The 27,281-nt window shown below is 43.6% G+C and overlaps 1 protein-coding gene across 2 annotated transcripts in view; it reads right to left on the reverse strand.

The window, feature by feature from the left end:
• The window catches only part of MB21D2 (Mab-21 domain containing 2), a 110,823-nt gene extending 95,608 nt beyond the window's left edge, over positions 1-15,215 (reverse strand). Inside the window, exons 1-2 of one of the 2 annotated variants that reach the window (XM_057545936.1) lie at positions 14,487-14,620; positions 11,229-11,303 (exon numbers count right to left, since the gene is read on the reverse strand). Coding sequence is in view for 1 of the 2 variants with exons in the window: in XM_007195191.2 (XP_007195253.2) it covers positions 14,487-14,697 (211 nt within the window). In the remaining variant the exon portion in view is untranslated. Of the gene's footprint in view, positions 1-11,228; positions 11,304-14,486 lie in introns of both variants that reach the window. The other variant, XM_007195191.2, reaches the window with a different exon arrangement.
• Positions 15,216-27,281: the final 12,066 nt, after the last annotated feature.

A 27,281-nucleotide genomic window follows, 5' to 3' on the forward strand; every position in this document is an offset into this window, starting at 1 on the left:
GTGTGTGGGAGGAGGGATGGGGCATTCCAGCAAAGGGCCTTAGTGGTGGGGATATGGTATTTCCAAAGAACTGAAAGGCCAGTGTGGCTGAAACCAAGAGAGTGAGGACATCTGAGGTTTGAGATGGGGCTTGAAAAGCCCTTAGGAAACAGAGCACTGAGTCCTTCTAATCCTGTTCAGAATGTTTAGGCTTTTACTTCAAGAGAGATTGCAGTGTCAGTACCTCACAGAGCGCCCATCTCAAAGCAGGTGTATAAGAAACATACAGTGAAACTGAAAGGGTAGCAGGAGGTGAAGCCAGAGATGTGAGCAGGAGCTGGGTCTCCAAAGACTGTAAAATACGCTAAGGAGTTTAACTTTACTGTGAAGAATGATGGGTTTTCCCTGAGGGTTTAGGCCTATTTAAAAGGTGACTCAGCGTGGAGAATGGATTTAAGGGATTGGAAGCAGAAAACCCAGGGAGATGATCGCAGTAACCCAGGAAACTGACAGTAGTGACCCTAACTAAGGTGGTGACAGTGGGAATGGAGAGAAGAAAACAGAGCCTAAAGGATGAGGCAGAATGGACAGGCCTCGGTTTCTTTTCAGCTTCGGGGTAGGAGGACGAGAGAGGGGCGCAGGATGATTCCCGAGTTCCCGTCTTATGACTCTGGTGAAAGGTGGCGTGGCTGATCCAGGAGAAGCAGGCTTGAAGCACAGACAGATTCACTTTGGACACTCAATTCGTGGCACCTCTGGGTCAACCAAGTGGACTTGTGCAAGAGGCAGTCAAGTCCGGGCTGGGGCACAGACTCGGAAGGCAGCAAGAGAGATGGAAAATGATACTACGAGAGGATCAGAGAAAGTATGAGGGGAGAAAAGACAGAAGGATCACCAAGGGCTGGACAAAGAAATACAAATTTGTCCCTTACATGGTGATTGAGGAAAAGGAGAAAACCAGCAAGAGCATGCTGGATGGAAGCCAAGGGAAGAGAGTTTAGGAGAGAATGGTCAACAAGGTCAAGTTGGAGAAGGAAAGACAAATCACAGCACCATGTTCTGTTCTGGTTGGTATTTCCTTCAGGGCATTAATCATAACCTACAATTTTTTTTCACTGTCCATCTCCTTCTAAGACTTGTAACCAACAATATGAAGGTTTGTTCCCCACTGTACTCCTACTGTTCACAGAGGGCTTGTTGCACAGAAATTCTCAAAGATCTCTGTTGAAGGAATATGGAGAAGGCACGTGTGAGTGTTTAAGAAGGAATCAGTAATGAAGGAGAAACTGCAGATAAAAGGGGCAGAAATAATCCCCAGGGAAGAAGGCTGGGCCGGTAGAGAGGATGGGACCCAGGAGACGGGAACAGAGGTAGGTTGGTCCTGAATGACACAAAGATACTCAGAAAGATCATTTCCCATCCATCCTCTTCCCCAAGAACCAGAGATGATAAAATTCTCTCCCATGAGTTTCTACACTGTCCAGATGGGCTCGCCCATCCCAGATGCTCCATTCCCCTGAGATTTTATTCCAGGAAAAAATGAGTAAGTAGGTTGGGAATGAGGCCTCTCTGAGGATTCCAGTTCCAATCCTCTGCATCATGAGCACCAGATTTTCAAGAAGTGATTTCATCCCAACGACTGATTTTGTAGCATGAAGCCAATGTGCTTCAGTGTTTTAAGTCAAGTCAATGTACAAACATCTGCCCTTACAAAGCAGGGCAACTAGATCCAGTTTTTACTTAAAGAATTATTCCCTTTTCAAAAGTAGTCACTTACTGCACTAAAGAGTCAGATCCCTTAGTTCACTTAAAACCCAATTCGATTTATAAATTTTGATTTCACAGTAACTGTCTTAAGAGTACGTTTGGCATCTGCCTTTCACTGAAAAAAGATGAGCTCCCATTCCCCCCACAATGATAGACTACATTAACTATGTCCTAATTAAATGTTCTAAATCTGGAATGACATGGGGGGAAAGAGGGGGGGCAGAGCCTGTACCTTCATAAGACTTGCCCTAATTTACTTAGCATCAAGGGCCCAGCTGACCTTTATAGAGCCTTAAATCAATCAATTAGCTGAGACACACCTTCTTACTTTCAAAATGAGGAGACGGCATGGATAAATGGTATTTCACACAAAGGACTTTCAATAAACATAAACCACAAGCATCAAAAGAATGTTTGTCCTGAGGGCTGCCAAGAAAGGCCAAATGATAGAATGAAAAGAGCCTGGACCAGGAGCCAGAAGAATCATATTAGCAACTGGCTCGCCGGACAATCAAACCAACCTCTTCTCCGCTCTGCCCACACTATTCCCTCACTTCCATCCTCTCCCTCAACGTTCAGCATCACCTCATGTTTTATGCCAGCAATGAGCACAGGGCCTGGCATGGTGACGGCGCTCATGTTATGGAAAGGTACATGGGGTTAAGAGCTCAACTGCCTAGAATTGAATCCAGCCTCTCACCAGCTTGAGCAAGTGACTTAACTGCTGTAATTGCTTTACAGGTGAAGCAGGGGGATGGTAGCAGCACCCCCATTGCAGTATTGTTGTGAGGATTAAATGGGTTACTGATTACAAAGCACTTGGAACAATGCCTGATAAACAGCAGGGAAGAGTTTCCCAATACAGTCATTGTCATCGCCACCACCAGCTTGACCTTGAGCAGGTTACCGTCCACCATGGGGTTAAATTTCCCCACCAGCGACATGACGGGGTGGATGAACTGATCTCAGGAAGATCCCCACTAGCTTAACTCCTCTATAATTCTTTGAATCCTATTACAACTCTCTAAATCCTCCTAAGGCTCTGAGCTCTCAGACCAGCAGCAGAGAGGGAAGGTCCATTGCCAGGCATCTTTCTAGCCCATGGAGCTTCAACTCCTCCCAAACATAGGCTGGACCCAGCGTCCCACAGTCTACTCAGCCAGCTCCCTTCCTTACTGTAGATACAGACTGTTCAGAGACAAAAATATTCATTGTGATACTCAAAGCCGTGTAGACAGCAGAGATGTGAGAAAAGGACACACGTCACGGGGCGGGTGGCAGGGGGAACCAGAGAGAAAGACAAGGAACAATCAAAAGACAAAAAGCAAACGTGACACACCAGAAATACACTGTGCCCACCAGGTTATTTATTCAGCATTCTTCACCTAATAGCTTAAAAAAGTTTCAAACTACAAGGCAGCTCTGTAGCAGGGAAATGTTCCCTATCTGAAGCACAGCCCTCTCAAGGTGATTCCCCTTCACTTTAAACCCAGGCAGATGCTCCCCAGGGAGCACATGCTACTGAGTGGACAGTCTTAGGTGCAAACACCTTTCTCAGGAAGCAGTCACTTGCCAGACATTTAACTCACCTCCACTCTGCCCAAAAGTAAAATCAGTGTTCAGGATGATCAAGTCCCCTTTCCCTTCTGGGCCTCAGTTTCCACTTCTATAAAATGGAGGCGGGAGGAACTCAGGCCACCTAACTTCCAAGTTTCCTAACAGCATTAAAATTGTAGTATTCCAGGACTTCCCTGGTGGCACAGCGGTTAAGAATCTGCCTGCCAATGCAGGGGACACGGGTTCGATCTCTGGTCCAGGAAGATCCCACATGCCACGGAGCAACTAAGCCCGTGCGCCACAACTACTGAGCCTGCGCTCTAGAGCCCACGTGCCACAACTACCGAAGCCCATGCGCCTAGAGCCCGTGCTCCACAAGAGAAGCCACTGCAATGAGAAGCCCACACACCACAACGAAGAGTAGTCCCCACTCGCTGCAACTAGAGAAAGCCCACGTGCAGCAACAAAGACCCAATGCAGCCAAAAATAAATAAATAAATAAAATTTTAAAAAAATTGTAGTATTCCATCAATGATTTCCACTTTGCAGGAGGAAAGGTTTTTTTTCCTAATGAGGTAAAAAAAGATCCATAGTTATTTGCTATTTTCTGACTGAAGCTAGGTTTCCTGGGTTCAAATTGCCAGTCTACCACTAGCTTTGTGACTTTGGGCAAATTGCTTAATCTCTCTGTGCTTTGGATTGCTCATCAGTAAATAAGAATAATACCTTCCTCATAGGGTTGTTGCTAGGATTAATTTAGATAATGTACATAAAGTATAAAGCACTTAGAACTATTCTTGGAACATGGTAGACATTATTTGAGTGTGGTTATTATTATTTTCAGTTACACAGATAGTTTTTCATTCAAAGGGAAAATTTATTTGGAAACGGCATGCTAGAAGTAACACCAACACACACAAACACACACAGCAGGTAGATGGGAAACCTGGGTTCTAACCATGATTCTGCCCCCAAACTAGCTGTACAGTAGTGGATGAACTATGGCCCCTCTCTGGGGCCTCAGATTCCAAATCAGAGGTGATAAACTGGCAGCCACAGTTTGACCTACAAGGGAGGTGAGAGGTGATCTCCTTCACCAGTGCAGTCCCCTACTGCCCAGCATCCCTGACTCTGACATCAAGAACCAGCTGGCATTTACCATGCGGCACACCGCACACACTTTCCTTACTACCCAGTCCCTGGTGGGCCTTTGGCTCCCTGGTTCGGATCTAGAGGGACCGCCCCTTCTCACAACTGGGCTATGAGCCCCTGGGGCACCATATGCCAGCAGGATTCTGTTGTTCCAGATCAGAAACACAGCCTGTGTTAAAGCAGGCTGCGCACACCAAGGGCACAGTTGAGAACAGACAGTTGAGATTTCTTTATTAATCACAGCACCATCCGTACAAGCAGCTGCTATTAGGGACAGCTGCAGCTGCTAAAAGGGTGATCCTGAAGCAGCCTAGAAAAGTGCTTCCAAGTTGGCATACCAACAACGGGCACGTGCAGACCTGCAGTCTATTGGCTTGGTTCTTCCTACCGATCCTCAGTGCCTCTCTCCGGACCAGAAATCCTCCTTCTTCCATACCCTGAGGTGGCGTGGGATAAGGGAGGTTTCTAGAATCAGCCTAATACAAAGAATTTGGGGTGAACTTCAAAGGATTTCAATTTGATTCCACCTCAACCATTCAGTGACCTTGAGTGAGTTACTTCTCTTGACCATGGGTTTCTTCCTATGTTAAAATAGAGCCAATAATAATACCTACTCTATATGGTTGTTGTGAGAAGTCAAAACTAGATTATGCCCATGAAAGTATTTTGTAGACTGTGGAAGTCCAGATGAAAAAATACAGGTTTATCATTTTCCCATGAAAACTGCAGTTTGACGCATAAACCATCTAATACAGAATTCACTGTTGTTAGCTTAGGGCTATCACAGGTGAAATCAGAGAATCACATGGCTACAAAGGGCCTTTTGAGGACCTGTAACCCAACCTTTCTACACTGTCCCCCTCTCCTCCAGTCCCTGAATGCTATCAATAAGAGCCTAGCCAAAGGGTGGCCCCACTTGGAAAACCTCCACCTGCAGGAAACTCGCTATATTCCAAGGCAGGCAGCCCATTCCCTCCACCGTGGGCCTAATCCAAACATAGACCATTCCTCCTTGTAGAGACCAAATCAGACTTGCTATAATTTAAGCAGCCTTGAAAGCTGCTTTCAAATGGACCTACCCCAGGGCCTTTGCACATGCTGTTCTACCTACTTGAATACACTTCCATCAGTCTTCAGGTGGCCAGGTCCTTCTTATCTTTCCAGTTCAAATGTCTCTGCTTCAGAGAGGCCTTCTCTATCACTCTTCACTCCATCCTACCCAGTGACCTTCCATCATAAGGGTCTGTGCTTTTTTTTTTTTTAAGCACACATCCCTATTTACTCATGTGCTTAAATCTTGTCGAATTCCCCAGAGAACGTAAGTCCTATGGAGGTAGTGACCTTGCTTCTCTAATTCACCACTCTGTGCTCTTACAATACAGTAACTTCACCATAGTAATTACACTAGTTCATGGTAGGCACTCCCAACATACGTTGAATGAATTTTATGAATTAATGAATGAATGCTTAATTCTATGCATACTGTAGATATTCAAGTACTCATGAGAAGAAACAAAAACCTCAACAAGCCTTACAGCAACTCCCACTACTGACTTAACTCACAAGTATTAATCATGTCTTCCTGTGTTGAGGAAAAACAATATAAAAAATAAACAAACTGAACAACAGCTCCCCGTGCCAGCTTTATTCATAGCAGCACTGTCCCTAGTAATCTGTCTCTTTATCTCGTGCAGAGGGAATTCATGAAAAGGCACTTAAGTGGACGAAAAACAGATAGCTGTTTCCTGGAGACAGGGCCTCACATAATGGCATAATTATGAACTGCCCTTAAAGAGATCACTCAGCTGGCAAGTAGTCACCCAAGTCCATTGTGAATGCTGTCACAGGCCCTCAGATATGCGAGGCTAACAGACATGGAGAGTGCATGCTTACAGGGTATGTACTGAGCCATGCCGCCCTCAGCCAGCCTTACCCACTGTGTACCCTTGGCCCAGTGGAGAGTAGAAAAGCCAGAGAGGTATGAAAGTTGCTACCCTTGCCTGGTCTGGGAACATAGACTCACCCCAGCAACCATGAAAGATATCTGGGTAGAAAAGCCACAAGCTCTTTGCAGGCTATGTGCTGGAGCAGAAGACACCGGAGACCTGGGTTGAGTCCTGTTCTACAACCTACTCTATAACCTCCAACTAAGTCATATCACCTCCCAGAGTCTCAGTATTCCCATCTGTAAATGGGGGTTACTAGTTCCTTTCTCAAAGGCTGGTCCAAAGAATAATACCACACCACATCAGATGCTAATATGTATTGTAATCTATAAAGCACTGCTCAAAGATAAAGTATTGATGGCAAATTAGCTTATAATCATTAAATAATTGCTGCAATTAGGATTCCAGAATAGGCATCCAAACACCTGGAGGTTGACTGATAAGCACAAGGAACACCTTCATGAGAAAGATGACTTATGCTTTCTATGCATCCTTTAAAGCCCCAAGTGTGGGAGTGCAGGAGGTTCGCCCAAGTACCCCGGATGCCCAGGGAAGAAAAGTCAGGGTCTACAAGAAAGGGGTATTTCCCACAAGTCATGGTTTGCTGCTCTTGGTCAACAAGCTACAGCAATTAATTGGGACATTTCTTAAACTGCCCTATGATAAGTCTTAAGGATGTTATTATTGGAATCTAGGAAAAAACTCCCCTACCACATGAGGAGATCAGATCAAGATTTTCTTGACTCCAGAGAAGATGACGGAATATGGCTTAATGAGGGGAGCAACCATAAAGAGACAATGTCAGAAAGCGCTCATGCCTTAAATAGAGCCTGAAATAAGAAGCTGTGCACGGAAAGGCTCTTTTAAAATGCATCAAGTCACGTAACACTCTGTTGGCACCTACTGTTTACGTAAGCCCACTGGGCGCTGCAAAGGTAAATGAGCAGGGATTATTTAGCCTACAGCGTGGGGAAAGATGTGGTAAGGGCTATGAAAGGGGACCAGGTGTTAGGAGAACACAGAGGAAAGGGAAACTTCTTTTCTCCTTGGAGAGATATAGGAAAGCTTCATGAGTCAAGCGGCATTTGAGCTGGGAGAAGAAAACAAAGCAGAGATAAGATGTCAGAATGCTGAGACTCTTTAACTGTTTCTGTGACACAGATGTCTTGACAGGCTGGAAAAGCCTGGCGATCTCTGCAAAAAAAACAAGTATATTTAAATGAATGATAAAATTACACAGGACTTCAAAGAAAATTGGTATTAAAACACAAAATGCAGTTAAAAAACAAATTTTTGATAGAGTACCATATGTGATTCTTTATTAATGTGGTCAATAAAATCTAGCAGCAAGTCTAACATCTACTATAATTTCAAAGCAGCAGTGAATGGCTTTTTGAGACGTCTGTAATATCTGTAATGTGAAGTGAAAATATCTGTGATTTCTATTGGCAACAAAAGCAAAACACATAGGTACTGTTAATACTACTATGGTTTGTTACCTACTTTTATAATGAAAGGAAATGCAATATTGCAGTTAGCGATCAATAAAGAGGTAATTTTTCCCCAATCAAGTTCACAGATTCCAAGTTTTTGTTTCCATGGACCCAGGTTAAGAAATCCTGATAGACAAAACAGCCCAAGCAAAAGAAGAAAGTGAGAAATTCGGGTAATGTTATGAGACCATGTAGAACATGCAAAGACACAAATAGGAGATGGCATTGAAAGGCAGGGCAAACCCTCAGAAGTCACCAACAAGAAGGTTCTTCATTCCCCAATCATTAAACCACAGAATGTGCTCTAAGTTCCAGAACAGTATCTTCTTTTGAAATAAAAGATGAATGAAAGAAGCAAGAAAACATCTTAACACAGGTTATAGCTCCTTTCCAAAAGTGTAGTAGATGACAGCACATTGATAAATTTACTAAAAAAAACCCCACATATCCAATAGGATTATGTATGTAAAACTGTATGCATGTAAGTATGAGTGGGTATAAGCGTGTTTTATAAACATAGACGTCCAGAAAAAATGTACATCAAATATTAACAGTAATTAGAATTTGGAGGTGATTTTACTTTCTTCTTTGCATTTTCTACAATTGGAAAGTGGGCAAAAAAGAAGCCCAAAAAAGGTTAGGTGACTTAGGGTAACACACATTCCACACAGCACAAAACAGAGCTTTACTAGAACTCAGAAATGTCCTTCTTTTGTACGTTCATCTTCAGAACTGAATGCATCTGAACACAGGAGGTAGGTATAATTATTTGCCCCAACTTACATATTCAGACTCTGAGACTCAGAGTCTGTTAAGTGACTTGCCCAAAATCACAGAGCAAGTTAACTGGAGGAGTTGGGGCTAGAACCCAGTTCTCCTGCCCCTCTAGAAGGCAGAATAGTATCACTGTTGAAAGCAAGGGTTTTGCATCAGCCTGACCTTGGTTAAGTCCCAGCTATACCACTTACTCGCTAGTAAACTTGGATAAATTCCTGAATTTTTCTAATCCTAGAGTTCTCCATACTTCTTTACTTCAAAGGGTTATGGTGTCCTTGGGAAATGATCCAATGATGTGAAACCCTATTACAACCTCTGACACAGAGGAAACATTCTAATAATCATCTCAGTCACTATGCCTCCCTGTCTCCGTCCCAGGGGGAAGGACTCCAGCTTTACCAGAAGCCAGCAGACACATCTGCTCATTAGACACAGCAGCCCGGTTCTAGTCTCAAAAGTCAACTGGGATCAGCTCATTGTACGCACAAGTAGCTCTACTGGACAGGAAGTGAACAACATCAGGCCTAACACACGGGACAGAATGTCAGAGTGCTGAGCAGCCAGTTTGGGATCTCTAGGGATTCGGATTCAATAGGTCTGAAACGGGACCAGAGATTCCAAATTGTTAAAAAGCTCCAGGAGAATCTAAAGAGCTGACAATCAAGGACAAGTTCCTAGTTTGACATGAGAGACTCTACTATTTCTGTGAATACAAAAGGGACCCAGTCTAATCACAAGCAATGCATTATCCAATGGATGGCCCAACAAGGCATCATAGGAAGACCAGGGATCATCAGTGGTTCCAGGGCTCTTCTGTCATGAAGGGCAGCAAACGCCCAGAACCCTGGAGGGAGAATTGAAACCAACTCAAACCAGAAGCAAAAAAAACTGTTCAGAGGGACTTCCCTGCCCCAGATGCATAATGTTTTCAGAGCTGGAACAGACTTCAAAGATGACATCCATTATACAGATACCAGAGCACGTTAGTGACTAGAACACTTAGGAACCTACCAAGACTTGGAGACCCACAAAGCAAAGATTCACAATAAATTCCCTCAGTAAAGATTGCTGGATGAATTCATTAAGGAAAAGTGACATTCAAACACTCGAAAGACAAGGCTTCAAAATGGCCTACTCTGTAGATATAGAAAGTACCTAAAAATACGGTAGTTCCGACAGCACTCAGAAACACCACAACCATGGGCCTGAAAGGAGACAAGAGTCAGCTAACTATTCTCTTAAAGTTGATGGGCAAAGCAGAAGAGGGAGGGGTCTCCACAGGCCCATATGAATTAAAGTCTTTGCTCATTATTTTATCCTTAGGACCCTGCATACTGCTTGGCAAACAGTATAACATTCAGTAAATATTTGTTGAACGCATGAAAGTAAGAAAGACAGGCCAAAAGAGACCATCTCTGCTCCTGCAGGCTAAGCAGGGTACTGAGTATAGCATTCCTCACGGGGTGGGGAATTTTTGGTTGTCTGGCCCAAGAGCGATAGAAACTGATTGCCCATACAGTGGAAGGAACATGAACTTTCGAGTCAGGAATACTTGGGTTCAAACTCAAACTCCGTATGATCTTGGCATAAGTACTTGACCTCTTTGAGCCTCAGTGTTTCATCTTTAAAGGGGGATTAATACCACCTACTTCACCTCTAAAACAGGCATGATGGTATTTATCCTTACAAAGTTTCTGGAAGAAAATTACATGAATATATTTATGCAAAGTAGCTAGCACAAGGGCCAGCATACAGTATGAACTTAACAAATGGCAATGTGGGTTGGAATTAATCATGCCCTCTCCAGCCAGAGCCTATATTCTCCTAGGTCACCTCTAATTATACTCTATAGTCTTTCTGATAGGAAGCTGCAGAAATAATTCCAGTGTAAGTTCACTAGATTTTCTAACAATGCCCATTTCTTTAAATAAATAATAAAATCATGTATACATTCCTTTTCAGTTTACAAAGTAACTTCATATTCACACACATAATTCTGAAACAGTGCATTACTATTATTCCATGTTTAATAGATGAAAATACTATTATCTGTGTTTACTGGATGAAAAAACTAAGACCACCTAGCCAGCAAGAGGCAGACTGAGACAGGAACTATAGATTTTAACATTTTATCCTAATGACCATCAGTTTCTTAACCTGAAATTCAAACAAATGATCTTTCTACAGAATAAAATACTCCAACTCAGACTGCTCCAGAACTCACATCAAATGCTGACTGGATTACCCTAATACAGCTGAAATCAGAAACAAATTTCTGAAAGAAGAGACAATATTTTTTTTTAAACAAAGCCCCTCCTCTGGACTTAATACATCAATTCTTGATAGCAAAAGACTTAGAATCGGGCCAAGAGAGTTTTAGCAACATCTCTTCCATTTATTAGCCATGGGACCCTGGATGATTCTTAACCCTAGTAAATTTCAATATCCTCATCTGGGTAATGGGAAAGCAATACCACTCCTAAGGTTGTGTGAAGTTCCTGGCACGGAGAAGGCAGTCAGTAAGTGATTACTCTAATGACCACACCATGGTACCAACCATTTGGACTGAAGGTGAAGTGACTTCTTATTTCTTCCTGGCTCTTCTAGCTTCTTCATAACCCCTGTTCTGCATCTGTTCAATGGGGACACAACCAGTCGTCATTCGACCTCACCAGGGAATGAAGATAACAAAAGAGCTGGCAGAGACATTATGCAAATACCAATTATTATTAAAATATTAATGAACTCTGGCAATTTCCCTGAATTTTGATAAATGGTGTTTATTATGCACTGCCAGCCTCTCCCACAATCTGGGCTCTCACATATTAACTAGATAATACCAGCAATCATTCTCCTAAAAGACCAAGGTGTAGAGAAATAAATAGTGAGTCTAGATGACTCCCGCAAATACCTGCCTCCAAAGGAATCAGAATCTCCGGACAAGTAGAGGAGGTCAGGACAGACCATGGACAGCTGGGTGACCGGTAGCAGGCTCAGATCAACTACACAGCCTATGCAGACCCCGGCTTTGATAGGACAGTGGAGTTTCCCGGTGCCGACAGGTCATTGTTTATGACAATAGCCTACCACAACTTTGCCCTTCTGCGTAAAGTTGCCTCCAATCTCGATAAAACAAAAAGGACCTGGGAAGCCGGTGGGCGGGGCCTTTAGTCCAGGCTAACAATCTCATACAGAAAGTGGTTGCCCCTGCCAGCTGCCTAAAAACAGAGGTAGCGTTATCCACAGCTCCCTTAAAGAGGTTTGCACCAAACTCCTCTGCCATTTCGTTCTGTGCGAGGGGATAATGTTTTTAGGCTGCTGACAATCCTCAGGTGCCGCTCATACAGAAGCAGAACAAAGCCAAGAGGACTCACACCCAGCCCCCCAAAAACTCCCAGAAATAAGGGCCTGGCGCCACCCCTGTGAACACCTTAACAAGCTGAGGGTCATTAAGACACATCATTCGCATATTCATGAAAAACTGTGGACTGCGGCAAGTGAAACAAAGTGCACAAAAAGAGATATTGTTTTTTCAAGCCAAGCGAAAATCCGCTTTAGGAAAAGTAAATCCACACAGGGACCCTTGCTGTCGCCAAACCTTCACTTGTCTAGAGCCACCAGCACCTCATTAAAGGAAAGCAGGCAACTCACAAATGAATGCAGCACCACACACAGACAGGCAAGCTCATTTCGCCATCTGCCTTCCAGTGTCCAGAGGGGCAAGAGGCTTAAACGACATGCTCCTGAATTTTCTCTCCCGCAGGTGGAAACATCAAATTCCCAGGGGGCAAGAAAGACTTCTCTTGCAAGATCAACTGGGTAAAAAGGAATAAAAGGGAATTTCGTTTACCTGTCAACACCATGCCACTCATGACATTAAACACAAAATAAATTAAGCACCCTGCAATAATTCACCCTTCGTAAAGGCTTTGCGAAATCAGTGTATCAGCCGTGGGGTTAGCACAGGATTTCCTCATGAGCTGGGCACTTAAACTTCCCCCTCCCCACAGCCTCCCATTTTCTGTTCCATGACTATCCTGACTGATGGTGACCCAGCACCTTTTCCTAGTGAACGACCTAGGTCAGGAGACATCGGAATTGAGGCCGGTGCTATAACAACACAATGGCAGACTTCCATTATATACGTCAAAGAGAAAGGCCATGATTAAGCAACTTAAATAACTGCCCTGAGCCTTCTCTGTGTATCCCCACCCTTCTGACAATCACTGTGCTGGTTTTCAGATGTGAAAGCTTTGTAAGCTTCCCACCACAAGGTTAGGGAGTTATTTAAACACACACACACACACCACATTTAATTCATCTGAGTATTAGCTGAATGGTCGAATCTCTCAACGGAGAGCTTTTCAACCCCATACACAACCTAGGATACACTTGGGGAGTGTGGAGTAAAAAGTAAAATCCAGCCCCAAGTTTTAACATGCTTCATCCAACTTCCCAAAGCGTTACTACCCACTGCCGGCACACGTTCAATTTGTATTACCCCCAACCTGGGCTGTGGGGAGGAAGCCAACCGAGAGGTAATACCCGATGATAGAACCAGCAAGGACAGCAGACAGCCGGCTGAAATCCAAGTAGACGGCAGGAGGAAGGCAAAAGCTCAGTTTTCCTCTGTGGTCCAAGACCTTTTTAAATTAAATTTCCCACTACCTGGAAAATTGCCTAAGAATGTATTTGTCGAGCGCACAGAGACACGCGGTAGGGCAGCGCTACACTGGAGTCTCAGTTCTGCGGAGTGTTCACCGCCAGGCCACGTACTGCATGCAGCCAGAGTTGCCCCGGTGGAGCGCAAGCTACGCGGGAGGCTCCCAGCAGCGGACACTCACAGCACTAATCCGAACGACAGGACACCTGGGGAGGGGTTCGGTCTCCCCGGCCTGACTCAATTATTTTCCTTTACACAGCATTCAACAATCTGTTAAGGAGCTGTAGGTGCCAGGCTGGGGGGTGGGAGGGGCGGCATTATTCTAAACCCGGACGTCGCCGGGGTTCGAAACCCAGGACACCTCTCTCGGCCGGTGCATAGACAGCACACAAAGAGGAAGGGGCTGGCGCTCCTCGGGGTCAGAGCTCTGAGCGTGGTCGTCTTCGAGCTGGGAATTAGGAATTACGAGCTCAGCGAGAAGCCCGGAGAAGCACCGGAAATGCTTCCGACCGTTTCAATGGGAAATCTATTTGCAAATCAAAGTTGCAGGAACTCCCTGCGCCCAGCCTACTTGAGCGGGTTACCAGGGAACACCCAACAAGTTTGGCCACCGGGGGCCCGGCTTGACAGCGCCGCGCCGCAAGCGAGACTAGAGAGCAACTTGTCGCTCGGGCGCCGAGCCAGAGCCCCAGGCTGTCTCCGCGCCCCGAGCTCTGGAGATGACCCGAGACTCTGCGCTGGGAAGGAGCAGGTCCGTGTCTCTGGAGACAAATCCCTTAATTGAAAGGCGCAGCCGGTTCTCACCTGGACCGCGCGGCTTCCAGGGGCTTCCCCCAAACAGTGAGACGTTTCACCACGAACACTTCACCTGCGCTCCAGCCCCCCGTCGGTGAGAAATTAACAAAAGAGCCAGCGAACTCGGGTGGAAAAGGGACCCGGCACAAAGTATAGTAGGGAGGGGAAGGAAGGCAGCTCAGGTTGCCGCGGAGAAAGAAGGGAAGAGGCGGAACAGAGATGGGTTATACCCCAGGCACCCGGCTCCGGGAAGAAAATCAAGAAGGAAAGAGCGCGCGAGAAGGGGGAATGGGTTCTTCACCCCGCTTCCCATCTCACACACACACACACACATCCCTCCCTCTTTTTCTTCCTTACCCAGCATGGAAAAGATGAAATCCTTGGCTGTGTGAATCTCCAGTGCTCTCTGGTCGTCATATTCCCGCTGGTCGTGCTTCGTGAATTCTTGGATGAGTTTGTTCAATTCCTCCACCCGAGCTCCCGACCTGAAATCCAGCTCCGGGAACGCAGGCTTGTTGTTACAGCCCAGGGAGGCTGCCTTGCTGGCGGTGGGAGCCGCCATCTTCATACAAAACGCGCCGAGTAGCAGCTCCGCGGCGGCGGCAGCACCCACCCCCGCCCCCCCACCCAGCCCCCCTGGGCCTCCTCCCCTCGCCGGCTCCCTGGCTGTGACCCCAGCCCGTGGGCGGGCTGGCGGGCGGGCGTCTAGGCGGGCGGTTCCGGCTCGGTGCGCTCCGGGCGTCCGGGCTTCAGAAGGATCTGGACTGCAGCGAGAGTGCGTGTGTGGCCCCGACACCCTTCCCTGCGGCCCCACGCCGGCCCAGATGCTGCAGGTCTCTGCCCTCCCCTGGACCTAGCTGGCAACTGCGGTAGCGGTTGTAGAGCCAACCCGAGCCTCCCCCGGGCGAGGAAAGTGAAGTGGAAACAATGTGAAATTCACCAGCGCTGAAATCAACAAGCTGCCGGCTCCGGTGTTACGGAGCCAGCACCAGCGTCCCCCATTTAAAGGGACAGCGCACCCAGAGGAAAGAAAAATAAATAAATGACAGAGGTCTGCGCGCCTATGCCACTTGCCAATCTGTACTCGGGCAGACGAGAGAGGTGTAGACGTATTCTTTCTCTACCTCCACCCATTTTGGGGGCAGGGCTTGCCAAGCGCGTTCATGAAGGGAGCCTTCCTCTGTCTGATTTTAAGGGCGGTGTCCTGGGCGAGGGCATCCCTATGGGAGCATTTCCATCTCTAGAACTCCAAAGCCTTTAGGTGGTGAAGGAACCTGCCTTAAGGAATATAAACCAATCTTCTGCCTTTTCTGCACAGATTGCCAAATATGATATGATTAAGCGTATCAAAAAAAAAAAAGAGACAGTACCCACCCCGTCCCGTAGAGACACGCCCATTAGCCAATAAAGTATCCCAACCTTTGCCCGAGGTAATTAATTTTTCCTGGATAACAGCCTATTAAACTTAACATACAATGACTTAATGCGGTTCAGCCCCCTCCAATATAAAAATAGGAAAACTCAAGGGTAGGTGTGGGGGAGGGGGAAGAACAATGACTTGCCCCAGGTTCCAATGAATGTTGAATGACAGGTGAAAATTCTCTCATACAGCAAATACAATTTGAGCACCCACTGTTTGCCAGGCGGAGTGCCAGAATCTCAGGGGACAGGGATAAGCCAAAGGACATGGTTCCTGAGCTGGAGTCATACTCACTTGACAAGGCAGATTCTACTAAGTCATGGTCCTTTAGACAGAATAGGATCTCAGAGGTGTTTTCAGTGTTTATGAGGTTTTTGACTCAGACACGAAGGAGGCCTATTTGTTCTTAGAAAAAAAGGTTATCTTCCTCCCTAATTCTCCAAAATCCAACTCATCTGTATCCCACAGTCCCTGATATGAGATAAAAGCTTTTTCTTACCTGGGTTCTCGTGGCCAATAATACAAACTCTTTTGTTCATCCAGGCTCTGTGGTGCCTTTCCCTATAAAATGGAGATGATAATTCCTGTCTCATATGTTGTTTCAAGGATTACATGAAATAAAGTGGGTCAAGCACTAAGTGCAATACCTGACATAATAAACATTTAATTAAATGTTAGCTGCTACTATTGTTGTTGTTATAAACTTAACTCTTTCCTCTTTCCAACCTATCCACATTGTTGCCATGGTGATTTTTACACAACACAGATCTGGGTATTGACATCCTCCTGGATTTTTCTCCTCTTTACTCCCTTCCCAACTTTATACCAAAGCCAATTCCATAACATGCCTTTTTCGAAAGCCTTCCCTAAGACCCTCCCCCAAGCTGATGGCAACATTTTCTTCCTTAGAACCTCCACTGCACCCTTTCAGAAACTTTCATATGCCTCTGATGAATTTTGGCCCTACTTTATCATTGTTAATGCAAGTTTCAAACTATGAGCTTCCCTAGGATAAGAACTACATCTTACTCATCTTCAGATTTGTCCCTGCAGGAAGGCACTCAATGTTTATTGAACCAAGTGATGAGTGAAGAACTTTGGCATAACCAGTTAATTTCTTTTGCTTTTGGTTTCCTTCTCTTTGAAACAAGCTTTCTTACCTACTCAATATTAAAGAGGGAGGATACATGTCCACATGAACGCTGGTGCACTGATGAGGGAGCTACTTAAAACTCTGGCTTTTGCAGGTCTGCTATGCTGCCCTGACTTCTCATCTGAGAGGGTATTACCATTAACTGGGCAGTGGGATAAGCTATGCAAGCGGTCGGAACTCCAACACAAATCCATCCACTCCCATCTGTCAGTGCTTCTCTCATGATCAATGGTAGGCATCTGTGAGACAGCTGGCTGAGACACAGTCATTTCATGGATCAGAATGATCCTAGTTCACCCATGCAAGCAACAACCTCCAACCTAATACAGTTTGAAAGAATTCAGGCAAAAAAGTCAAGACACTTTTTCTTTGTTAATTTCCAAAAGTGTGAATGAGGCAATGCTTCTCCCTTGTGATACTTATATTCATAGAGATAAAACAAGTAGTTAGCAGGAAATGTGCCTTATTGTGCCTCAGCCCTGGGTTTTGGATGTTTTGAATGAGGGAGTCAACAAATGATCTCTCTGTTCTTCTACATTTTCTGTTTACTTTCCATCAGCCAGATCCGAATTCTATGAATCATTGACCTTCAGTGAGTCTATATATTTGGAGAATGTCCTAAATAGTAAACTAAATACCTTTTATATGCTCTTATACAACTCTGATAAGATGATATAACTATCCCTTGTCCAATTAGCAAAATAGGGAAAGAGGATCAGACCGTAATTTCCTGAATTGGTCTTTTGGGAGATTTTTTTTTTTTTGGTTTTAAATTTTTTTAAATCAAATTATAAACTAAATACCAAAAACATCATAATCATAAAACAAAACAGGAAACAGGAAAACAAAACATAGCAGGAAATAAATAGAAGTCTAATTTCAATAAATCAAGAAGTAGAGATATTAAAGTTACAAAGATATTCTTTGTAATAATTAAATATAACTAACAAAAACTGAGAATGTTGTGGAAGATGGGACATGAATGATATTGCAATTGCACTTAATACTTCATATCCCATAGTGAGGAGTCAATAGATGTTACCCAAAGTTGATAAATCAATAGGTAGAAGTTGTAATGGTAACTATGATAAGAATTAAAGAGAGAAACTTTCAACAGTGATCACCTATGAGTGACTGGTTATTTTGTATTACTCCCTTTCTACAATTCTTTACATGTGCTTGTATTACTCTTCTAATTTAAAATAATTAGTTTTAAAAGATTGGGATGTCCTTCACAATCCACAGAACCAAAAGAAAAGATCTCTTTTGAAGTATCTTGTTTTGCCAAAGATTGGTTCATCCACCAAATTGGAATTACTTAAGCTGTAAGAAAAACCCATCACTGACTGGGTAGCCTCCCCTCATTAGGCTGTATAGGAGAATGAAAGCTCTCAGAAGGTCCGGACCACTTTACATGGCCAGCTTCCATCCAACATCCTTCCAAATTAATGTAGTAACAGGGCCGATGACCAGTCACAGGACAGTTCTCATAGTGAGACTCCCCTTTTGGGAGACTTTTTAACCTCTGAGTCCTAGTAGACTGTGAACTCCTCAAGGGGGAGTGCTGTCTCTTCACCTCTGTAAACACCACATTTAATACATTTCCTGGCTCATCTTATGACCTTAATTAATGTGTTTGAATGAATGAATGAATGAACAAATTAATACCATCTCTCAAAGTCCAGGAAGTCAACATTTAGTTGATTTTTGCTGCAATTAAATATCTCAATGCAAGCTATCTATGGTTTCCCGACCATCACTTGAGTTCTTATAAATGTAGGTATTTCTGCTTAAGTTGAATGAAATGTTTCTATTTGTGTGCCTTTTATTTTTCCCTGTGTATGTTATATGGCCTAAGAGAAGGAAGGGAAATGGAGAGGAAGGTGAAGAGAAAGAGAAAGAGAAAATTATTAGAAGATACTAAAGAGTGTCTCGGACTTGTAATAAAAGTGCAGGTTTCTAGAGTTTTGACAGATGACTCAGGAAAGGTCAATGGAGCGTACCATCTAAATAAGCACTAAGGTAGGTCGTTCCTTTACTTGCTTGTGTGGCATCAAACAGACCAAAGAAACTCACTGCCTTTCCAAACTGCTGTCCCACTTAGAGGCAGAACTTGGCCCCTTACTTTCCCGCACCCAAATTGTATGAGCTTGTGAGAGAAGCCTACTGCTTGCTTCTCTGGGGCTGTTTGTTTTTAAATATGGCTCTCAAGTTCTGTGGTAAACTCTCAGCCATGAATAACTGGGCTGTGCAGCCCATGCATTAAAAATAGCAAGCTCCACACCCACATGATGGATTAACAAAATTTAATTTTAAACAAAGATTCTCTGCTCTGAGAGCACCCCAGGCTACAAGATCTGGCCTCCTTGGGCAGTTCCATTTTCAATAAAAGTCTAACCAGGGGAGGTAGCCCGAGCTTCTTATGATTTGAAAATGTAGGCAGGAAAAAGAGAGGCAAACACCACAGACACGTGGAATGTTGACAGCAAAAAGGACTTGGGGGATAAATTCCATCCACCGCCTTCACTCTGAGATAGGAGAACTGGGACACAGAAAAGGAGAGGAGGCTTGCCTACATAGTAGAGGCAGTGCTGTTCTATTTCTCATACTAACTTCAAATTTAGTAAGTATTACTTGTGTTTCCAGACCACCAGAGGGGGTGTGGAAAATGCTAGGAAATTGGACCAGAATCATAATAAAAATAAGAGGAGAGTGGCCCTTGGGCAAAATGGACTCATTGATCTTGAAAGTTTAAATTTCGATATATCAGGAATTGCTGACGTTTGGAATTACTTAGCTACAGCTTTTTGCCACTAATAGGTAGTAATCAGGACTAGAGCTGAATTTCCTGGGTATCTCACAAAGTCGTTCAGGTGCACATGACCCCGTCTGGGGCAAGTTGCTAATTTTACCTCTTGTGAGATTAGGCCAGTGAATTGTTAGTGAGGTCCCCAGAGCAGGGTGGATAAGTCATGACTTAGTCTCTTCAGTTCTAACAAGGTGACCCCAGAGTGAAGCCCCACCCCTCTGACACTCACATGGTTCATGGGGGCTCATTTCACCCTCTCCTTGAACCCTGTGCCCTAATAGCCCCCCAGGGCCTGGGTGGTCCAGCTGTGCAGAAACTGCATATAAATCACCCAAATCTGTCCTTCTATTCTCTGCTCCTGCTGTGCCCCAGGAAGCCAAATGTGTGCCTGTGGAAAGAAGAAAATGGACTCTAGGATGGGAGATAACAATATCTGATAACAATTATTAACAATTGTCTTCCTTCCAATGATGGAACACTTTCCGGTTCAAAACACTTATCACATAAATCTGTTTATCCTCACAACCTCCTACTGAATAAAGCAGGTTGGTCGGGATTGTGATTATTATTCCAATTTTAGAGATAAGAAACTGAGGCTCAGAGAGATGGTGATGTTTGTGGAGTCATCTGACTAATTGTTGGCTGTCAGCTCTCTATTTAGATGGCATCTCCTGCAAAGGGTTTTTCCTGAACCTCTTCCGCCCCCTCCCCACACCCGGGTAGGTCCTGGAGGCTCCTTATAGACTCATTGCCTTTGACCCTATCACTTCGTTGTAGCTGCCTCATAACTTGTCTGTCTCCTTCACAAAAGTGTACGTTCTATGTGGGCAGAGACTGTGTCTCTCTTGATCACCAATGTGTCTGGCACACAGTAAGTGTTCAATACAAGTTTGATAAAGAAGAAAGTAAATGAATGAACCATGTGGCTGGCTCAGGCCCCAAACTCAGGTCTTTGATTTACGACCCAGGTTCTTTCCATCAAACCTCCCTGGCTCTGTTATCAGCAACCACCGAGCCTCCAGAAAAACACCAACCATCTCTTATGCTTTTGAGAGCTTTACACTTTACCTAGCATTTCACATACACAATCGGCTCCCAAAGCTCAAGTTCCATCATGGCAAGCAAAACCTTTTCTTCTCTGTCTTTTAAAATCCGAGCGAAGGCCCTTTGCTGAATAACATTTATGACAAAATAACTTACAAAAAATTAAGTCTAAATATTCAATATGTCCTTCTTTTGGGGAAACTTAAGCCTCCTTGACCTCCACACATCAGGCAAGAGAAAGCAAATGGAATAATTGCCCTAGAAATCCTATTTCTTTACAAAGGACTTAACCTCATCCACTGCTCTGGGGAAACTGTGGGACCCCTCTTAGCAATCCCTGGACACTGCACCATCCCCATCTAGCCCTTGAACTTGCCAAAAGGCCAGGCTCTGTGTCCTCTACACCAATCCATATCCTGTCTTGTATGTACCTTGGGTGCTGGGTCAGGTACTGATGGCGGGGGGAGGGTGCACAATACCTTATCAGTGAAGACTGGAGATGTTCGGTTTGGTTTGCTGTGAGCAATTAAATGAAGCGTGTCACAGGGGAAATTAATTTATATTATTTCTGGGTGGCTACAGAGGATGGAACCAGGAGAGATGGGTGGCAGTTACAGAAATGCAGGCTCCAGCTCAGGATACAGAAGCATTTTCTATCCATGTGAGTCACTCTGCACAGAATATGCTGCCTTCTGAATTACTAAACTCCCCATCACGGGTGGTGTTCAGAGAGCCCTGTACCCATCTGTCAGGGTTACACCAGAAGAGGTTACCGAGTTGGTAAGGAGCATAGGCTTTGACCCCTGAGGTGCCTTTCAGCTCTGAGAACCTAAGACTGTGATACTTTTTCAGTTAATGCAATAACTGAGAACTAGTTTCCTGTAAGGATCCACCTCAAAACAGAACTATATTCTGCACTCTGAACACAAGGTGTTTTATATCAATTTTCACATAAGTTCCCAAATAAAGGATTGTGTCTTTCTTTTTCTTGGCTTAAAATATCCATGGATTTCGTTGTTTCTGGCTTTCCTACCGTCCAATCTAGCAGACAATTTCATTCCACCGCCTACAAAGAAATTCTGTTGGTATAGACACCTGTCCCACACATCAAACACAAATTCCACACCCAAATTCACATTCAGAGAAGCTCTCAGTAAAAAGAAAAGAAAGGTATTTCCTTGAACGCATTTATTTACACACTTCGTATAATGATAGAAGCTGGCTCTCTGAGCAGACCTGTAAAATTGAGCAGGGAATGGTAATGATGCCTGTTTTGTTTTCTAAAGCTTGTCAAAAAATGATTCTCTAAGCCCTACACTGTAACAAGTTTATTTGAAAACCTTGGCTTTTTTTTTCCTTCAACTATGCCCAGCACAGTACATGAACAGAAGGAGTTGTTTCCCCTTGTCCGAGACCCAGCATGTTTAGCTGTGGTCCAAAGCTCATTTTAAATTCCTAGTTGCAAAACCTGGAGAGAGGGCATTTAAGGAAAATGCTGACACTCCTTCAGCTCTGACAACATTATCACACACAACCATAAATATACTTCCTGGACCATGTCTTCTCATTCTACTTTCCCTGTTAGTAGTTTCTAAGCAGAAAAAAAAAAAAAAAAAACCAAAAAAAAAACCCCTCAAACCTCTTAAATAATTATCCAGTGCTTCTACATCATCTAGTGGAAAAACAAAAGAAAACAGGGAAAAAAAGGAAAGAAATATAAAAAAGAACAGAAAAAACCCCACAGCCCCCTTTCTCTATTTAATTTCTGATGAATCATGTCTATTTAAACTACCCGGCGAATGTGAGTTATGCGCACCTTATTGTGCCTCGGAATTTTTGTGGGGGATGGTAGAGCCATATAGATACACATTATGGATAAATACATTCAGATAAAAGCAAAGCGCCAGAAGTCAGGAGACAGATGTGAATCTGGATTTTGCCGTTAGTTCCATTATCAGAGGAAAATCCTCTCCTCTTCTCTGAAACTCCTTTTCCTCAAGTGTAAATGAATAGAATAAGGTGTCATCCAGGTGTGACGTTCTGAGACTGTGACTCTGACAGGAAAAGACAAGCAAAGCAATCTTGTGCTCAGTACAGTTTCTAGCACATTTTGTTTGTTTATGTTTCCCCAGTCTTTCCCTGCACAGTTGGACACTCCATAGTTGGACGTCCTAAGAATTTTGTTGAGGTTCCTAGCTTTAAAAGAATTAACCTGAAATCAAGAGAGGAGAATTTGTAAGTGCATGGAGAACCCCTCCTTGGCATGTCTTGGCTAATAGCCTCTTATTCTCTGCTGGGGGGCGGGATAGAGCAAAGCCTGCTGTGGAAACTCACTCAGCAGCTTGGCCCTGGGGCACAGAGAGATGGCCTCTGGGCTCTGAGGGACCAGCCAGGGCTCAGCAGGTAGGTTCAGACTCTAGAAATTTTCCCTTAAAGATGAGAGGAAATAAAGGTACCCAAAGAAAGTACCCCAGGAAGTATTTACAAAAGGCTGCAAAACAGTAATAAAATAATTTTCTGACCCTAAAATGAGAAGCAAAGGTTTGATGTTCTGAAGCTCAGGTGCAGGATGAATGTATATATGGGTCTTTATAGCCGGTTTATAAAGTGCTTGAAGACAAGGAATTGTGGTTTTGGCAAAAAGCCTTAAGGAGGCTTTTTATTTCTTTACAACCAAGATATAAAAGAAGTCTGGTCCCAGAAATGTAGGCTGAAGTTTTCTTTAGGTACTTTGGAGAAGAGCAAATTTCTAAATCTCAGGTAGTAATTGATGATAGCATGATGAGCCATGAAAGAAATAGCAGTCATCACATAATAAATAATATTCAAATGTGTATGATAACAAAAATAGATGCAAAATTAACGATATTATAGCCAGGTATGCAAATCACAGGTATTAAAGAAGGGTAGGAGGGAGTTCAGAATTCTACCAGATCAAAATCCTAATCATTCAGATAAAAAACATGATGCATTGATACAAAGAATGCATGTGACTTGCCTATGGGAACACGCCAAATGGCAGGACTGAGATTTTTTCTGCCATATATGTCAGCACAAGAGCCCAAGTATGTAAGGGCAAGTTGAAACCTACTACATAGCCAAAAGTGGTATTTTCCATAAAGCTGTCTTTTTTATTCCTTCATTCTTTCAGCAAGTATTTCTTGAACTTCTATTATGTGTCAGGCACTGTTCTAGGCACTGGGAATACAGCATTGAACAAAGCAAAAATTCATGTCCCCTTGGAGCTTACAGTTCATGGAAGTCACTTAAATTTTTTTTCCAGGTTGAGTAGAAAATGTTAATTGGAGAATAACGGTCTATACGGATCTAGATGAGATTTTTTTGGTAAGTCACTTAATTTAAATGATAAACTGGATATATTGTGCTGCAAGTAACCTCTTTATCTATATCAGTCAGGGCTCTCTAGAGAAATGGAGCTAATAGTGTATATGTACATAAAGAGATTTATTTCAAGGAATTGGCTTATGCGATCGTGAGGACTAACAAATTCAAAATCTGTACAGCAGGCAAGTCCTAAATCTGTAGGGCAGCCTGGCAGACTGGAAGCTCAAGCAAAAGTTGATCCTGCAGTCTTGAGGCAGAATTTCTTCTAGAAAACCTCATTTTTGTCCTTAAGACCTTTCAACTAATTCTATAAGGCCCATCCACATTATTGAGGGTAATCTTTACTTAAAGTCAACTGATTATAGATATTAACCACTCCTACAAAATACTTTCTCAGCAACAGCTAGATTAGTGTTTGATAAAAGAATTCGGTACTATGGCCCAGCCAACCTGACACATAACACTAACCATCACACATCTACCCTATAAATCTATTAAGTGCTGATCACATTCCAAGCTCTGACATACATCATGCACAGTCCCTGCCCTCTGAAGGAAGGGCATAAACCATTTACATAAAAATATGAAGCTATATACATCTATAAGAGAGGTAAAGAACAAGTGCTAACTTTGAGGGTCTGCAAAAAGAAACAGTACTTTTAGTTAAAGAAGTTGGGAAAAGCTGAAAACACAAAAGACAGTTGACCTTGTCCTTAGAGAATGGGTAAAATTAGAACAAGGAAAACAGGAGGGTGACTTCCTAGTGAAAGAAATGGCAAAAACAAAAGTGTAGAGTCAGGAAAATGTGTGATGTATATAGAAACATGGAGTGGTTCAGTTGGGCTGGAAATATAGAGCATTCATCAAAACCTCTTTTATTTAGCTAGTGATTACCCAGTACTTGTTCAAGTACTTATTCCAAAGATACTAAAACATTTGCAGATGAAACAGAGAGATCAAGAGGCTCCTCCAAAGTCACACAGAAAACTTCCACATACAAGTCAGTGCCATTTTCTTTCAGAAGCTACAGTTGACTCTTCAAAAATGATTTTTACCATCCCTAAGAAAGGAGACTATGCTTTATCTTTGTTATTTCAATTTACTTATCTTTGAAAAAGTCATGTTATTCTTTGATAAGCGGAAGAAATTTATTAGGTCCTAGCTTTCAATGAGCACATAGGGATCGATGCCCCGAACAAGATGGTCAGGGATTTATATATCATAAAATTAACACTTATTGCTTTTAGCACTCAGTGGAGGGTATTTCTTGGTTTGTGCTATAATTAAATTGCCATGGTCAGGGGAACGGTATGCAGAAAGCAAGTACATATAGGAGCCACCGTGTTCACCAGAAAGTCAAGTTCACCCAGGACTCCAGTTATTTCACAGTGGTGTGCTTTTTATATGCCACTTGTTACAGTTCCTTTCAGCCATCACATTTCCATGCCCCAAGCCCCTCCCTTATTTCAAGGAATAGCTGTTGGTCTAGCAAGTCACTATGAAATAGATATTGCCTGTGCCTTACTCCACTACCAGCCTCCCCCATCCCTGCATTAAAGTCAGTCATCTTTTTGCTAACCTCGGAATTCATGTTTTCTACTAATGACCTCACCAGCCTGGGTTTGTTCCCCAAACTGATGGTTTTATGGCACTCAAAACAATGTGCCTGGTTTTGAGACTAGCATAACATTTTAAAAAATTAAGAGAATTATAGGAATTAGAGGATTCCAGACATTTGCCAAGCAAGTCTTTACTCAGTTTCACATCACGGTGAATTGAGCAGAAGCAAAGTAGACCTATCTTCCCCCTGTGCCCCTCCTACTTTCCTCTTTATGAAAGGGAAGCTGAGGACCCAAACCAGGAAGTGACATCATCAAGTGTCTGGTTTTATATCTCCATAAAGTGCATTACTTTAATTAAATCTATCAAAGAGGCTAGTAAAAGGGAGGCTGGGGAGAAATGAGGTTATTAATCAAAGGTATTAGATAAATGGACATCATCAAGGAGTGGATATTCACAGATGTGTGGACTGCTCAAGGGGGATCAAAGTTCAACTTCCTCAGTGGATAGCTGGACATTTGTCTTGTGACGAGGTCCTATTATTTCCAAGGGTGGGGAGAATCAGAACGTGTCTAAAGATTTAGAATCCCATTACTTTAAATTTACACAATGCTTTAGATTTATTGTGTACGATATCATATTATTGCTAATCTCCACAGCAATCCTGTACGACAGGCAAACCATAGCCTCACAGACTATTGGATTACATTTTGGAGGGCAGAGTTCAACCCTCCACAGCACGTGAACAACCTGGTTAGCTGTGTGTCTAGGAAGGTACCTGTGTGTATTTCAGAAGGGCTGGTGTGGAGAGATAGACATGGAGCATCTTGGTGAAGATAAATGGTAATCACACGAACTAACTGACGGTCTTTGTTAAATAAAATTTCTCCTTCAAGAGTGGGTATTAATCTACTGTAACAAGGTTTAGCTTATTGTTTTTCACTCTGGTCTCAGGATAAGGTCACATCCCTTCAGATAGAGAGAAGAGTATCCCCTGAAAAGAGTGTACATTCTCAAAGACAATCATCAGGGTAGAGGGCCTTCTGGATGGGTCAGGCTCCCATCTGTGGGGTGGGCGGGGGTGTGGCAGCTGGGGGAGGCATCTGTTTCTTCCAGGACTTGAGAACACCACAAAGCTGGGTGGGAAAAGCTGCCCATGTAGCTGATCATTAAAGGAGGAAGTGCTGTCACGTGGGGAGAGCGCAACAAGTGCTTTAGCAAGAAATTCCTTTGGGAGTTTCAGGTGGCATGGGGTTAGTGGAGATCCAGCCCCTCCACCCCGGGATTCTAATCCTGCCATTGCCCTCCTTGGGAGACTTTACTCTGAGTTTGTTCAGGTGGGTTCCCTTGCATATTCACCGAGGGATAATATTTCAATGATAAAGTCATGGAAGGGGGAGGGTGAATGCCAGCAACTTCTTCTTGATGTTCTCCAGAGAGGGAGCATTTCCCACAGTAGCGGTCCAGTCCTTTACAGTGCCTTAAATAGACACGATAACTAGTTGATTTCATCCAAATGGAGATCGAAGTCCAGTTTTCAGACCTGTGGTAACCACTGTCTGTACCTGCATGACTCTTCATTTCCCCAACAACTTTGTCCTTAATAGCTAGTGATTTCCAAGCTTTTGTTGAGTCTCAGACAGCATGTCATTCAAGCCTCACGATCTCCATAAAAGGTTATTGGATTATTCCCATTTGTCAGGGTAGAAAACTGAGGTTTGAATTGATCATGTAACTCATCCAAGGCCACATTGTGTAAGCAGCACACCTGGACTTTCACCTGTATCTACTTCAGTAAAACTCTATGGTCTTGACCACCAC

The sequence above is a fragment of the Balaenoptera acutorostrata genome, chromosome 4 (genome assembly GCF_949987535.1).
Source record: "Balaenoptera acutorostrata chromosome 4, mBalAcu1.1, whole genome shotgun sequence".
NCBI classification, from domain to species: Eukaryota; Metazoa; Chordata; class Mammalia; order Artiodactyla; family Balaenopteridae; genus Balaenoptera; species Balaenoptera acutorostrata.